Genomic DNA, 16,514 nt, shown 5'->3' with positions numbered 1-16,514 from the left:
ATGTTATTCTGCGTAATTACATACTTGTTCAGAAAATTCTATCTTCAAGGCAGAATTCTTGAAAGTGAAAAACCAGACGGAAGTTTTAGTTGAAATGGCCATGTCACTACTTTATGAACATGAGCGTCTTCCTATGGGAACCAGAAGTCTGTTTAAAAGGACAGTGTGCAGAAATTAATTTGGTCAGCGACAAATATGCAGTATTGTTGAATAACTATACCGAAAAGAGAAACTGTGAAACAAGGACGTTCAGTTCTAGGAAAGGAACTATATTGTCCAATAAACCATAATGATATTGACATTGCAATGGATTTTGCTTGTAAGTCTGCCTAACTTTTTCATTTTAAAATTAAAACAGGAAAATTGTATTATTTGCATTAGCTGATAGACTACATACTTTTCAGTTTCGTTGTATAAAGAATAATTAATCCATTTTATAGTGCAAATAGGAAAATAATTATTTTCGAATGATAATAATGGTTGTGGTGATCATCAAAGGAAGAGAATGTTAGGGTATGAACCAAACAATTTTTGTGCCTAGATGACATAAGCAGATATGTCGTATTATTTTATCAAATTAAGTTTCTTATACAAGATGTGTTGGAAAATATAGGAAAACTCAGAAATTACTTTATCAATTTATTCCATAACTCACATTGTATTACAGCATAAACATGACGACATGAATATCAATAAAACTTCATTTTCAGTAATCTCCAGGGGCAGCTTTCGAAGGGGGGCTGCATTGCTGCAGCACCCCCAGATATTTGTGGCTCTTGTCTCGTTTTATATTGTGAAATACATTTATTATACAGTCTCTATTTAGCGGCTCCAATTTTTTTTCAAAATTTCGCTCTCCTTAACATGCACGCAATCGTTAGTGAAGTCACTTCCTCCCCTGGTGCTGCCAGAGCGAAACTAGAGACAAGGACTATAGGTTGGCTTCATCCTCCCCTGGAGCTGCCAGTCTCGTCTCGGATGCTTTCTGCGTTAGTTTTACCCCTCCCCCCACTGCCCCTTGCCGCGAATCCAGAGTTTCCAGGTGCTGCAAAATTTGCAGCAGTTTGTCAGTAGCGAGCAGTTTTAAATATATTTTCTTTAATGTTGTGAGTATAACATGTGTAACAATGTTCAATTCTGTACAATATTACAGTCTATTCAGTTCAGTACTTTAACAATTCAGGAGAAATGTGAAATTAAGTGTCCATCAGTTGAATCTCATAATGGAAAGAGCTGCTAAACAAAATACAAAGGCTCGCATACTTTTTACTAATTTATCCAGTATCCCTGCTTTCTTATCTCGATCTCTTCACAGTCTGTATTAGATTAATGTTTTCAAAGACAATTCCATCAGCTGGGGCAACAAGATGGAGTTTTAAAAGAAGAACAGTAAATGTTGTTCATGAGAGGAAGGAGCCATTGCTAGAATGTTTTCAAACCATAATGGAATCTGAAACATCTAACAACATCACAGTAAATGAGGCAAGCACAAAACAGTGCAAAGTTGAGCAGCGAGATCTGTGAAAATTAAAACCCTAACAAGCGTCGTAAGGTCGAAGGGATTCAGACAAGGGTTGCAGCAGCCAAGGAAGTGCGTAACCTCATTATCACACAAGCTAACACCCGATTCCAGTTCATAGATCATCCGATATTATCTTCTCATTTGTGTCAAGAAAAATTTGAATGCTACAAAAGCTCATTTCCTGAAAATGACCTAAATGTATGTTTGAAGCTTTTTCCAGTGTTCGATAAAGACAAACTAAAAACGCAACTCACTGTGCTGTATCAGAGACAAGAATTCAGAAATATCAGTGACGCAGTCAAGCTCTATCTGAGAGCTTGCAGACCTCATTTTCAGAAGTTGTGAAACTACTAGGCATAGCTATCACCATACCAATCACAACTTCCGAACCAGAACATTGCTTTTCGTGTTTGAAGAGAGTAAAATCCTATCTTAGAAATACGATGAGAGAAGTGACCGCATTAGCTATGTTTCCCATTGTAAAGATTGTGTTAAACGACATACCGGATTTTAATAAGATGATTCAAAAGTTTGCAACCGACAAGACAAGGCACATGGAACTAATCACAAAATAAAATAAATTGTTGGTTCATTTTTGTATGCAGCCCCCCCCCCCCAATTCAATACCCACGAGCAGCCACTGATAATCTCCCATACTTAAAACAATTTCCTGTTAAAGTTTAGTAGGTCTCAGTTTTTGTACTATTGGTAAAGAATGGTCATTTACTTTAAGAACAGTATAAGAATCTCCAGTCAAAATATTTTCATTTTTAAAAAATCATAACTATTATCCAACAGTTGACTCTTTTGTCGATCGTTTTGTTTCAGTGGAGAGGTCTGGTGTTGGTACAAGAGCCGCAATATGTGAGAAATACTTGACTCAGCTAGCATATTTCAATGTGTTTCCTTCGTATGTGTACGAATATGTTCTCTGAGCCTTCCCAAATGTGAGAAACATTTCCCACAGACATCGCATTTGAATGGTCTCTCGCCGGTGTGTGTACGTACATGGGGTTTAAGATTTCCCGATGATGAAAAACATTTCCCACAGATATCGCATTTGAATGGTTTTTCACCAGTATGAGTGCGTACATGGGTCTTTAGAGTAGTTGATGCAGAGAAACATTTCCCACACAAATCACATTTTAATGGTTTCTCGCCCGTGTGAGTACGTACATGTACTCTTAGATCACCGGAAGTTGAGAAACATCTCCCACAATTATGACATTTGAACGGTTTCTCGCCCGTGTGTGTACGTACATGGGCTTTTAGAATGCTTGTTGTCGAGAAAAGTTTTCCACAGCAATCACATTTGAACGGTTTTTCGCCCGTGTGGGTGCGAATGTGATCTTTTGCAGTACCTGATGCAGAGAAACATTTCCCACAAATATCGCATTTGAATGGTTTCTCGCCTGTGTGAGTACGGACATGAGGTTTTAAATTAGCTGAAGATGAGAAACATTTCCCACAGATATCGCATTTGAAAGGTTTCTCGCCGGTATGTGTACGTATATGATCTTTTACATTAAATGATGCCGAGAAAGATTTTCCACAAATATGGCATTTAAAGTGTTTCTCTCCCGTGTGAGTACGTAAGTGCGTTTTTAAAGTAGCAGATGCTGAAAAACATTTCCCACAAATATCGCATCTGAATGGTTTCTCGCCTGTGTGAGTACGTACATGAGTTTTTAAATTCCCTGATACTGCAAAACATTTCCCACAGAAATCGCATATGAATCTCCTTTCGCCGGCGTGTGTGTGGAGATGCTTTTTGAGACTGTGGACTGTATGAAACAATTTTCCACAAATATCACACTTAAAGGAGGCACTGTCTGTCATAAGAATTTCGCCGTCAATCTGATGTTCCAGGGCACAGTCGAAGGTAGAAGTTTCTGAGGATGCAGCATTTCCAGGAGTTGTGCGCATCTTCTGCAGCATTTCATTCAAACTGCTGCAATCAAAAGATGCACTTCATGTAAGGTACGAGTCACGTGACAACAGAAAAGCCACAAACTAGCAGCATGTGGTAAATAAATGAAGTATGAAAAAGACTAGTGGATTTGACATATGTACAAAGTTTTATGCCATGGTAGAGAGCAAAATTGTGAACAGAGGATGGTTTAAATCAAGAAGGAGAATAAGGTGGAAGGAAATTGCGATGTAGCATCAAACTGTACATTCAACAAGTTATATTAAACTGAAAACAAGTTAATTGCTAGGCAGATAGTCCCACTCCACCCTCTACCTTACAAAATCAGTTGGCGGGCAGCAAGTGGTCTTATGATGGAGGATGAACAATTCTGTTCACCATGAAGTTTCCTTTTAACTGCCCTCATAAGGCTGATGGACAACCGGTCCAGTTGTTCTCAAGTTCCTGCACTGTAAGGGATTGCTCCTATACTCTTTACCTTTAAGATTGCCCCACAAATAAAAATTGCAGGGTTTAAAATCTGAACATCTTACAGGCCACAAGCCATGATTAAAGGAGGTTCGTTAAACACATTTTAAATTCGCGTAATTGAGTTTCTCACTGTGTGGGCTAGTGCCCCATTCTCCTGAACACAGCCATAATGTTTTTTCAGCATCTTCTCAATTCTGAAAGAATGGCGTGAGAATACTGTTCACAGAACGTTCACAATTTAGTGATAGAGCAAAGGATGGGCTGCCTAGTACTTTCACACATGATGAATGAAATAAGTATTTGGAGTACTCCAGGCCCTATCCTTTGTGAGGTGTTGTTTAGCCAACAGTTCCAAGACAAGTCTGAACCTCACAAGTGATACCAACAAGGCACCACTTATGAGGCAACTAAGCCTCGAGATAATGCGGTAGGGTGGCTAATTTCTTTCCTCCTCCATTGCACACATCGCTGACTACAGCAATTTCTGAATCAGAAGGCATCTGGCCTAAGCCAATAGAGTGCTGGAAACAGTGTAGCATTGGCACATGTTATGTGTGTGTATGTATTTATTAATACTACAATTGGGTATACACACGGTGGTAATGATATATAATATACAATAATTACAATTACGTGAAATAAAATAAAATAAACGTAAATGAAATAAAATAAAATAAACGTAAATCTATCAAATATAGTAGATGCATGTTGTGAAAGACGTGAAGATAAGATTCAGCAAATATGTGAGACAAAGGCAGAAACTGAATAATTTCAAGGGAAAAATTGATCCGGGGCCGGTTATCGATTCTGGGACCTGTAGCAGAAAGCACCAGCGCCCAAGAACTTCACCTGACACTGTCTCAATTTTTCCTCTTATATCCACACACCACGAGTGGGCTGACGAGACAGCAGAACCCACATTGAGTGCACACAGACTCTGTGTGACTTGAAATTATGGTTCTCTGTTAACATGCCTACAGTAACATATATATTATGCAAATCTAGCTTTCAGATAAAGCTCCCTGTGAAGCAGACTTGTTCCGGGGTCGGGAATCGATGTGTGTGGATATTAGGGAAAAAATTGAGACAGTGTCGGATGAAATTCCTCACTCGGTAGAGCGCTAGTGCGTTCAGCCAGAGGTCCCGGGACCGATACCCAGTCCCGGAACAATTTTTTCCTTGAAATTATTCAAGTCTGCTTGATAGGGAGTTTTACCTGAAAGCCAGATTTGCATAAAGACAAACTATTCGCTGGGTTTAGCGAGGGTGGCTTGAGCGACCTTGTATGCATACTATCTGACGTGTAGAAATTCTCACTTGAAAAACTGTAGACTGAGTGAGAAAGTTTGCTCAAATGCCTATTGGACTCTCTTGTATAGCAATTACGAATTTATCACCGTTTATTTCCCCAGAGGAAATAAGAGATACAGTATGTTGTATGGTCAGAGTATGCATGTATTGTACATACCTGTTCATACGTGATTAATACTCATATTGAAATTGAAAATAAATTTGTTCTTCTGTGTTAAATTTTTTTATATATTTTTAGTAGGTTATTTTACGACGCTTTATCAACAGCTTAGGTTATTTAGCACCTAATGAGATGAAGGTGATAATGCCGGTGAAATGAGTGCAGGGTCCAACAACGAAAGTTACCCACCATTTCCTCATATTGAGTTGAGGGAAAACCCCGGATAAAACCTCAACCAGGTAAATTGCCCTGACCGGGAATCGAACCCAGGCCACCTGGTTTCGCGGCTAGACTCGCTAACCGTTACTCCACAGATGTGGACTTCTGTGTTAAATTTATGCACCTTTAATGTAATTTATTGCTCTAACTTATACCTACCTAGAGTCGAGGGTTCTATTTTCCATCACTGTGATATGTGGAAATATAAGTGTATGAGGGAAAGTAGATGTAAATAAGTGAATATAAGAACTGCAACCTTACAATATCGTATTGAAATATTGAAGGCAAAAATTGTAGATAGAAGGAAGTGTATACTATAGAGAATATAATAGATATAGCTCAAGGTTTTTGAAATACAAATTAAATATTGGAATTATAAAATCTCCTCGTTCTTGGCATGTCAATATTTATTTTTAATAAGTGAAATTTACACTGTCGCAACAACATAATTTGCTTGGGAGGAAGGTAAGAATTTTGTTATGTATAATTTATTATCAACATAATTCTAATGTGGATTAACTATGCTATAGGCCTACTATCAACTATCTTAAAACTGTTTTCATTCCTCACAATGACAAACAAAAGTCAATAGACTCTCAGATCAAATCTTTGAACAGAGGCTAAATAATGAACAGATTATAATTATGACTTAATATTAATAATACTCCGATCGATAAATAAAAAAACCAAAACCTTGCACTATAAAACAATTTAATGAAAATGTAGCACTAACAAATTAATGAGCACACAAAACACGAAACAGTATGTTGAGCACCCATATGAAAAAATTGAGTATTTTGATGTTTCGAGCAGACAAAAAGAATATTCGTTTAGTTTGTCGCAGTGGTTCGAATTTTGTTATTTTCGTTATTGGAGTAAAGTGATTTTGAAGTTGTTTCATCTTATTAAAATGAATTAAAAGTTATAGGTACAATTGAAATTTTGGCCACAAAGAAGGCTGAAAACTATGTCGTATATCTCTCATTATTTTAGGAGTGTACTATTTATCCCTCTGAATTTTTGGGGGTGGGGATAAATCTTACTCCTTACTCCTCATTGTTGCGCCAGTGAAAATGTAATTTTACACTGCTTTATCTTACAAAGTTATAAAGTTAAGGAGGAATTTTGTTAATACTCTTCGTTATAGTTAATCGGAAACTGGGCATTAATGTTGATGTTTACAATATAAACCAATTATCTCATACTTTTTGCGATATTCCTTCTTACACTAAGTATAATATTACGATGAAAAGGGAAAATCATATGATAGCCTACTTTTTTCTGTCAGTGTAGAACTTTTCTTTTGCATATAATAAACGAAACATTATAGCCACATTAATCATTTCAAGTGATACTGGTAATGTAAGTATTTTTTGTTAAATATAGGCTCTACAGGACACACAAAACAGTCAACATCTGAATTTTAAAAGAAACAAACTCTTTAATTCATCTCTGTTCACAGCGAGAGATTTCAGAGCATGTGGCATGATAATAATGTACCATAATTATCCCATTGTTCTGATGCCAGAACACAGATTTCAGTGTAGGATACTTTACAAGGAATTGAGTTACACTTATTTGCCGAAATGGTATTAGCAATATTAGTAGTAGTTGTAGCAGTAGTAGTACTAGGAACAGTAAGTAGTAGTAGTGGAAATGATGCCATTTCACTGCGATATATAAACGTTCACTTGCACAATAATTAATTCCTGAGGTGAAGAAAATGCCGTAAAAGAGCGGAGGTTAATGAATTATGTCATGAAAATATATCTGAAACAGTAAAATCGAAGGGTAAACAAACAAGGCTACACTCACCTCTTCGCCATGACATCACCCTCCTGTGCTGTTGCTTCCGTCAAAAGCTCCTCCTTCACTGTGTCTACATCACAACACTCATCCTGAAAGAGAGCAGTAAACAAGACAATGTTAATGTTATGTTTTATTTAACGACGCTCGCAACAGCAGAGGTTATATCAGAATCGCTGGATGTGCCGGAATTTTGTCCCGCAGGAGTTCTTTTACATGCCAGTAAATCTACTGACATGAGCCTGTCGCATTTAAGCACACTTAAATGCCATCGACCTGGCCCGGGATCGAACCCGCAATCTTGGGCATAGAAGGCCAGATCTATACCGACTCGCCAACCAGGTCGACAGTAAACAAGACAGAAGAAACTAGTACATACAGTTGGTATCTTGATGATTTGAAATTTATTCCTATGAACTCCAATTACAATATTTAGTAGAAGAAAACAGTTCTTAATCTTCATCCCCATTGTCGTCATCAACACTGAGCTACATGCATAGCTGATTGCTACCGGTATATAAACTCTACTACCGGTACTTAAAAAGAATGTCATAAATGTATAATGAAAAGAGCATTAAGTGTATCAAGAATGAAGATTATTAATGACTCACTAATAGAGCCCAGAATTTTAGGTGCTAAAAGTTAATATTGTTCCTTGGCATAGTTTATGAAATAGAAGCCATGCCCCCACTTCTTTGACACGTCATTCTTGTCATTCAGTATTTTCCTTTTAGCACCATTACAGGTCTGTAATCCTCTTAACTACCACTTATAAATTAGCGTACAGTTTACAAGATTCATTACCCAGTCCTTGTGACTCTGTTGTCTATTATTATATTTATATTGGACTCCTGTGAACTAGGCTTAAAACCCTCCTCACAGGCACCACATCTATCACTCAGTGTCATTCTTAACTTTTAGCACATAAAATTCCGGGCTCTACTCATTAAACTCAAAATTCATATTTCTTAAAGACTGTCATTCAGGCTTCAGTTCACTTTAGTTGTGCGTTATTTAGAAATAAATATCTCTTCTTCTTTCTAACCAAGAGAGCAGACAGCTACTACGCAAATAATTAGGGAAGAACGGCAATGTATGCATCCCATAAACTATAAACCAACCCAGGGGATTGCAGTGGATGGCCAGCTTCACAATGCAGCTGTATTTCATTTTTCCTCAGGAGACACTGTGAGCCTCTGAAGGTATCAATGCCTGAAGTGGCGATGTAGCATAGACCTGGACCCAATAGAATGTGAGGCGATGACTCAACATCCATCCCGCATTTGCTACCAGTATGGTCCTCTAAGGCCCCATAGACAGGGTGAACAGTAAATAATGTCATTAATTGCAATGTTAATTTAATTTATAGTGATTTGGGAAAGCCATTTATTTAATTCCCAATATGTTCAGTCAATTTAAGAAAGCAGTGTATTAAAATAAATTATTGAAAGAATTTTAGTTTTGTCCTCTCATGTTCAAAAATTTGATCTGAACAAAAGTAACTTTTCGTTCTCTAAAGGAATTTGAAAATGTTATTTATATTTCTGAGTTGAGAACTATGGGTACAGTACACAGAGATTAGGATCGTCTCAATAATCCTGAAGAAAACGATAAAAGGATATTGTTCAACCACATTATTTTTCTCCTGGAACAAGAGTAAGATAAAATGATTTTCTTCCTGCTTGTTCAATTGTTACGTGAACAGTTTTCCCTGTGGTGGGAATTTCAATATACATATTTTTAGAAAGGAGGATACAGGGAAAGCTTGTGACACAGCTTCAAAACCAAATACTTCTGCTTAAATTAACTGCAGTCTGACATTTAATATAAGAAATATAAAGGTTTATAAGGAAATACCGTACATATCACATACAAAAGAAGTATACGTGTGTCCATTGTTGATCAAATATTACATAGAAATAAACAATGAAATTGCAAATAATGCTAATACATGTCTTCCTTAGTTTTTATTGCTATTTTGAACCAATGAAAGAACAATTTTTATAGATCTTTAAATAAATATGTACTATGTACCATACTAGTAAAGGCATGTTTTTTGTAGGATGCTGTCATTCCTAATTATTTCTTAATTTTACAAAACAATTAGGTTTACGAAATTTTAACCACTGTTCTCAAAAAACTTGCATTATATACTGTATATTAATTTACCACATACATCCTATCCTTCCGTTCTAGAATTTCTAATTGTTCATTGTATGTAGATTTATTGTTGATTGACTTAACTCCAAATACTTGAGTATACCAGTTCCAAATTAGGCTATTTGTTAAAATGAAAATAAAGTTCTCCATGAAACACTGCGTTCTTTAGAGTAATCGTATCGATGCAAAATCAAAGTAACTCTCTTCCATGAAGTTCCAAAATAAGACAATAATAATAATAATAATAATAATAATAATAATAATAATAATAATAATAATAATAATAATAATAATAATGATAATAATAACAATAATAATAACAATAATAATAATAGTAGTAGTAATAGTAATAATAGTAATAGTAATAATAATAATAGTAGTAGTAGTAGTAGTAGTAGTAGTAGTAGTAGTAGTAGTAGTAGTAGTAGTAGTAATAATAATAATAATAATAATAATACTTACTTACTTACAAATGGCTTTTAAAGACCCCGAAGGCTCATTGCCGCCCTCACATAAGCCCGCCATCGGTCCCTATCCTGTGCAAGACCAATCCAGTCTCTATCATCATATCCCACCTCCCTCAAATCCATTTTAATACCATCCTCTCATCTACGTCTCGGCCTCCCCAAAGGTCTTTTTCCCTCCGGTCTCCCAACTAACACTCTATATGCATTTCTTGATTCGCCCATATGTGCTACATGCCCTGCCCATCTCAAACGTCTGGATTTAATGTTCCTAATTATGTCAGGTGAAGAATACAATGCGTGCAGTTCTGCGTTGTGTAACTTTCTCCATTCTCCTGTAACTTCATCCCGCTTAGCCCCAAATATTTTCCTAAGCACCTTATTCTCAAACACCCTTAACCTATGTTCCTCTCGCGGAGTGAGAGTCCAAGTTTCACAACCATACAGAACAACCGGTAATATAACTGTTTTATAAATTCTAACTTTCACATTTTTTGACAGCAGACTAGATGATAAAAGCTTCTCAACCGAATAATAACACGCATTTCCCATATTTATTCTGCGTTTAATTTCCTCCCGAGTGTCATTTATATTCGTTACTGTTGCTCCAAGATATTTGAATTTTTCCACCCCTTCGAAGGATAAATCTCCAATTTTTATATTTAATAATAATAATAATAATAATAATAATAATAATAATAATAATAATAATAATAATAATAATAATAATAATAATATGAAAGCCACGTAATATCTCATCCTCGTTCTAGGTAGGCTGACTTCCTTCATCTACTTTAATGTCTCTGTTTATGAGTGAATTGAAGGCTGCAGTGACAGCAGCTTCCTCAAATTGCTTTTGCTCGGTGATCAGAACATTCTTTACGTACTTCAACAAAAAATTAAGTCTTCCTTCAACTGATATGTCATATTCTGTTAACATGGTATTTTACACACATCATATACTGAACCTGTATCCTTCAAGCACAAAGAAAAGGATCATCACTGAATTGAATCTCTCATAGAAATGTGACAGCAATAACATAAAATTATATGTTGGATTAAAAGAATGATCTGTGGTTATTAACTAATCTGCCATTACATAAATATTTCATTAATATATAAGAACTGTCATTGTACCTTGTGAAGTGTCTCTAGCAAAACACAGAGGTAGGCCTACTTAACGTAACCTGAGTCACACTTTATTTGTTCAATATGCTAATATACTCTTATAAGAAAAGCAACAGATATGAAATGGGAAATACTGTGAAAATAGAAACAGAAGAAGCTAAACAACCTAATTCAAATAAAGTAATTGTTTAAAGGGGAACATAACACAGATATCGAATGTTAGTTTAATGCTGGATAACTGAGAATAGAATGGCGCAACTTTAGTCTCTCTGCAACAATTGGAACTTGAGTTATTGGCAATTTAAAACTTCCATGTGACGTCAGTTAGCCAGGTGCTGACCACGCAGTCTGCTTGAGTCACGTTATTTAATACGCCAGTTAAATGGCTTCACGTATCAAGCCTTATCAGTTCGAACCTGAACATGAAGTGACTCAAGGTATACGTGTAATGACCAACCAACACTAGATATTAATTTTGAGGGAAAAGACACACTTTATTGGTGTAAATGTGCAAAATGTAATATCATGCCAGCTGATTGCGAGTGTATGTTTTGTGTTGAGAGTGAAACAGTGTGCAAAGTGAAAAACAATTACTGTTGCGAATAATAATTTCGAGGGAAAAATTGTTACGGGGCCGGGCATCGAACCCGGGACCTTTGGTTAAACGTACCAATGCTCTACCAACTGAGCTACCCAGGAACTCTACCCGACACCGATCTATATCCACACACCTCAAAGTGGGCTGACAACCGTCAAGCAAACAACATTAAGTGCACACTAACTCTGTGTGACTTAAATTGTGGTTTTCTTTAATGTACAGTGACGTGTATTATGCAAATCAAGCTTTCAGGTATAACTCCCTGTAAAGTTGATTTGAATAATAATCGAAATTATTCAATTCAACTTTACAGGGAGTTATACCTGAAAGTTTGATTTGCAATTACTGTTGTGTTGTACACAATCTGGTGTTTTCTAAATTAATTTTAGATATGGATATGTTAAATAGGCTATTACCAGTCATAATTTAGCAGTAAACACAAAGCATGTATCCAAAAAACGGAGCCTTCAATGTAAAGTACCAAGCAACAGATTATGGTGGTATACTGCCATTTCTTGAATTAACTTTTGGATTTCTATTGGAAAAACAATAGATTTGTGATTCCTTCCTGTGTTGCCTCTGAACTACTACAAATAATTTCTGAACCTGATGGTAATTATGTGGGGTTTCGTCGTCTTTCGCAGTGGCCACAGAGACATTAGAAGGTGAGACCCAGTTCAGGGGCCTGTTTCTTCTTCCGCGTATAACCATTGTTAACAACTTATTCACAACAATATCTATATAATTAATGTCATTAATTAAATAAGTAGTTTAAATTTTACATGCAAACATCATTTTGTTGTAATAATATGAAGTGTATTTTTTCTAATGAAGGCTAATTTTTTCTTTAAATCAATACTAATAAAATTCTATCACGAACTTCTGGATTGTGTCTGACATTAAATTATTTTAAAAAGTATAAACTACCCTACCTCTTATCAGTGTTGTGTTGGAAATCAGGTGAACTTTCTGTGACTCAATTCCCCTGCAGATAACTTAGGTACTGGAGCGAGGTTTCGAGGAATAGAGAGGTCTATAGGCTCCAAAAAAAAGATGAACTCTGGATGGAAGCATTCTTATCACAGACCAATTGACTTGTCCTTGTAGATAATTTAATCATTACGTTGTCCATCACATTAAGTTTCCATATTACTGTAGAGGCCTATATTTATTTCTTTGCACTCAGCAACAAGATGGGATGAAATGTCCTCATTAATTATCACGTCACAAGTAGAAGTAACTTACATGGTGTTTGAAGAAGCGTGGAAACAATCCTCTTCCTCTCATTTATCTCATATCGTAAATTTCGTCGTTTCTTATCTTGTACATTCAATATATTCATAGCTCTTACAGTTGATATTACCACACATTTAAGGGTAAGCCCTCTTCTCTTATCGAGCATTAATTTAAACTCCGTAACTTCAGATTCGACATAATCAGATTTAAAAAATTATCAGAACAGATAACAGCAATATATGTTTTTTTGTTTACTTGGTTATTTAACGACGCTGTATCACCTATGAGATTATTTAGCGTCGATGGAATTGGTATTTGGCGAGATAAGGCCGAGGATTCGCCATACATTACCTGACATTTGCCTTATGCTTGGAGAAAACCTTGGAAAAAACCAACCAGATAATCAGCCCAAGCGGGAATTGAACCCGCGCCCGAACGCAACTTCAGATCGGCAGGCAGGCACTTTAGCCGACCGAGCTATGCCGGTGGCTCATTAGATTTTATTTTTATTTTATTGGGTTATTTTATGACGCTGTATCAACATCTAGGTTATTTAGCGTCTGAATGATATGAAAGTGATAATGCCGGTGAAATGAGTCCGGGGTCCAGCACCGAAAGTTAGCCAGCATTTGCTCGTATTGGGTTGAGGGAGAACCCCGGAAAAAACCTCAACCAGGTAACTTGCCCCGACCGGGTTCGAACCTGGGCCACCTGACAGTTACTCCACAGGTGTGGATGGCTCATTAGATGTTGGGATGAAGTGTTTTCTCTTAATGAATTGCACCTATGCGAGTGCTTCTTTGGAGAGTGGTCTCTTTTTAGAAATGAGTAGAAGAATATTCTCTCCTTTCTGTCCTTGCCTATATATCCAGGTGTTGGAACACCCATAAACTGAACACTGAGGCATTTTGTTAACGACTAAATTGCACGGAATGAGGAAGCAACTGACTGTGACAACTGGCCTACTGCTGTAGCTATGCGACTACTCAGCTAACTCACCTCATACTATTTCTAAGAATCATTCTCTCGGGAAAACAGTGGCGAGATGGAAGTCAAAACAATTGGATTGCTGCTTTGAAGGACGAGTACATTCATTTTCTAAAAAATTATATTTATAAAGAGCAGATATCTTCTTCAGCAGGATTTGTTAAAACCATAAATGAATCTGACAAAAAATACTGAAATATGAATCACAACTTAACAGGAATATGTTGCTGACAAAATAATGGAAATAATTTATTTCGGAAACTTTTAAAACTCAATTTCTAGAAGAAATTTTTGTTGTGATGACATATCTTAGCTTCAGTACAATATTCCTCCTATCTTTCAAATGCATACCAGACACTACAAAAAGTAATAATTACAGAGAATGCTAAGATAAAATATTCTGCATTTCTTTTGTAGTATGTTTCGTACTGTATGTCTCATTGAAGATTCTTATTCCCATTTACAAATATATTGTAATGTACGGTAAGGTATAACTTATTGTTTGTTTTGAAATTAACCATTTCTTCATATTTTAAATTTACTTTTGATTTAAAAGATGATCTAGTTGACTTGTCTCAAGCTGCAATGTAAGCTTTTCATACGTACAATCTAACTTAGAACCTAAGCGTACTGCAGGCATATCGAAATTTAAAAAGTATGTAAAATAGCATCACAAAAGAAGTGATGCTTTATTTAGTTTCTTTAATAAGAAATCTTAACACTTTCGAGTAATCAGACAACAAATTATAAAAATCAAACCTAAACAGTCTCTCTTCACACAACACATTCGCGTGTATGTCCCTGTAAAGCAAGAGTTTTCAAATTTAAGAAGGTAAATCATAAAGCTAATGTGCAACAAGGAGCAACTTAACAACAGCAGTAGGCTACAGTTTAATTAGAAACCGATAATATCTGTGGGAACTGCAGTAAGAGATGGCGTTTTTAATAATAGAATAGAAAGAACGTAATTATCTTCAGAAAGAGAAGAACCACCACATCCTAAAACCTCCGGTTCACAGCAGCTTACATTTCAGGATGAGAAAATTAATTCACACAGCAATTTGCTAACATTTCAAATCTAATAGGTATGTCATTGTAGCTAGAGTCCTAGCATTCCGAATTTACAGTTCACAGGGAAATCGGATCATTTCAATTTGCAGAAGACAAGGACATAAATAGTGATGTATTATCTGCATGTGAGCAGTTTATAACAGAACTATGGAACAAATATTTAATGAACAGTGCTTTCAAGAGTATTAATGGCTTTATGCAGGAGAAATCTATAGAGATGGTGTATATGACGAACAGCATAACGTACAAAAATACGTCTTCATGAGTGCCACTTACCTCAGCTTCACATTTCACTGTAGGAAAATCAATTGGTACTGGCGTTCCTTCGAACTTCATCTCTGATGTAAGATCATAGCTGTGGTCCTTGCATTCCTTCTTTACCTCAGTCGAGAGTAGATGCAATGAATTTCCCTCCTGGAGAACACAGACATCTTAAACAGGTAATTTATAGTCCTACTTCGTGTTTAAAGAATAATTTCAAATGTTACATCAGTGATTTCCAGTACTTACAGCATATTGGTAGGCCAGAATTATAAAAATTAAAATAAGAAGGGGACAATACATTCATAGCGACTGAAAAAGATGTTCAAATACAGATAACAGGCATTTACAAGCCTTACGTTCCAGGTTCATTATGTTCCTCTTGAAAGTAAACGGATTATGATGAATAAAAGTGCATATCTTATGTAGGCCTAACTAAAGCAGAAGAAATCAAGACGAACTTCATTAGATAGCAATGGTTTGCACATAGAATAGATTTTCAAACATGCCAATCCAAGACAATTACATGGAAACCCATATTAAGAACAGCACTTACAGAAAGAAATTGCTAAAAATTTGTTCTTTCACTTCTGTTATAATTTTTTACTATTTCACGTACGAATTTGTGGTTAAATTTTTATTTCAACGAACCTATTTTACATAGGAATGAAAACTGCTGATCAAGAAAGTCGTAGAAGACAACAGCTTTGGGACCTCACAGACCACCTCAGGAAATAACAAATTAAGTCACACAGAGTTTGTGTGCACTCAATGTCGGTTTTTGGCATTTTGTCAGCCCACTCGAGTTTCGAGTTATGTGGATAAAAAAGAGAAAAATTGTGACATATCAGGTGAAATTCCTGGGTAGCTCAGTCGGTAGAGTGTTAGTGCGCTAAGCCAAAGGTCCCGGGATCGATACCCGATCCCGGAACCATTTTTCCCTTGAATTTATTCAAGTCTGCTTCACAGGAAGCTTTACCTGAAAGCTAGATTTTCAAATAACAAATTATTTTCAAAAATTAGAATTCGAGCCAACATGCTAAGGGTCAAACATGTAATAAAATTAATAAGAGAAATTTATATAAACACGGTAATTAAGATAGACAAACTTAGCAAGTTGGGAACAGTAACTATAGCAACAAGCCATGCCGTCAAACAAGGCAGGCTGTTACCAATTTTACTTCTTAACT

General features: G+C 36.1%; 1 protein-coding gene across 1 annotated transcript in view; it reads right to left on the bottom strand.

Moving 5' to 3' along the window:
• Nucleotides 1-626: 626 nt before the first annotated feature.
• The window catches only part of LOC138709951 (zinc finger protein 271-like), a 73,330-nt gene continuing 57,442 nt past the window's right edge, over nucleotides 627-16,514 (bottom strand). The window contains exons 7-9 of the mRNA XM_069840636.1: nucleotides 15,340-15,477; nucleotides 7,429-7,511; nucleotides 627-3,473 (exon numbers count right to left, since the gene is read on the bottom strand). Of these exons, the coding sequence (XP_069696737.1) occupies nucleotides 2,417-3,473; nucleotides 7,429-7,511; nucleotides 15,340-15,477 (1,278 nt within the window). The 3' untranslated portion in view covers nucleotides 627-2,416. The remainder of the gene's footprint in view (nucleotides 3,474-7,428; nucleotides 7,512-15,339; nucleotides 15,478-16,514) is intronic.

This window comes from Periplaneta americana, chromosome 12, assembly GCF_040183065.1.
Source record: "Periplaneta americana isolate PAMFEO1 chromosome 12, P.americana_PAMFEO1_priV1, whole genome shotgun sequence".
NCBI lineage: Eukaryota > Metazoa > Arthropoda > Insecta > Blattodea > Blattidae > Periplaneta > Periplaneta americana.
The sequence above is the reverse complement of the archived record's forward strand: the minus strand, read 5'-3'. Positions and strand labels throughout refer to the sequence as shown.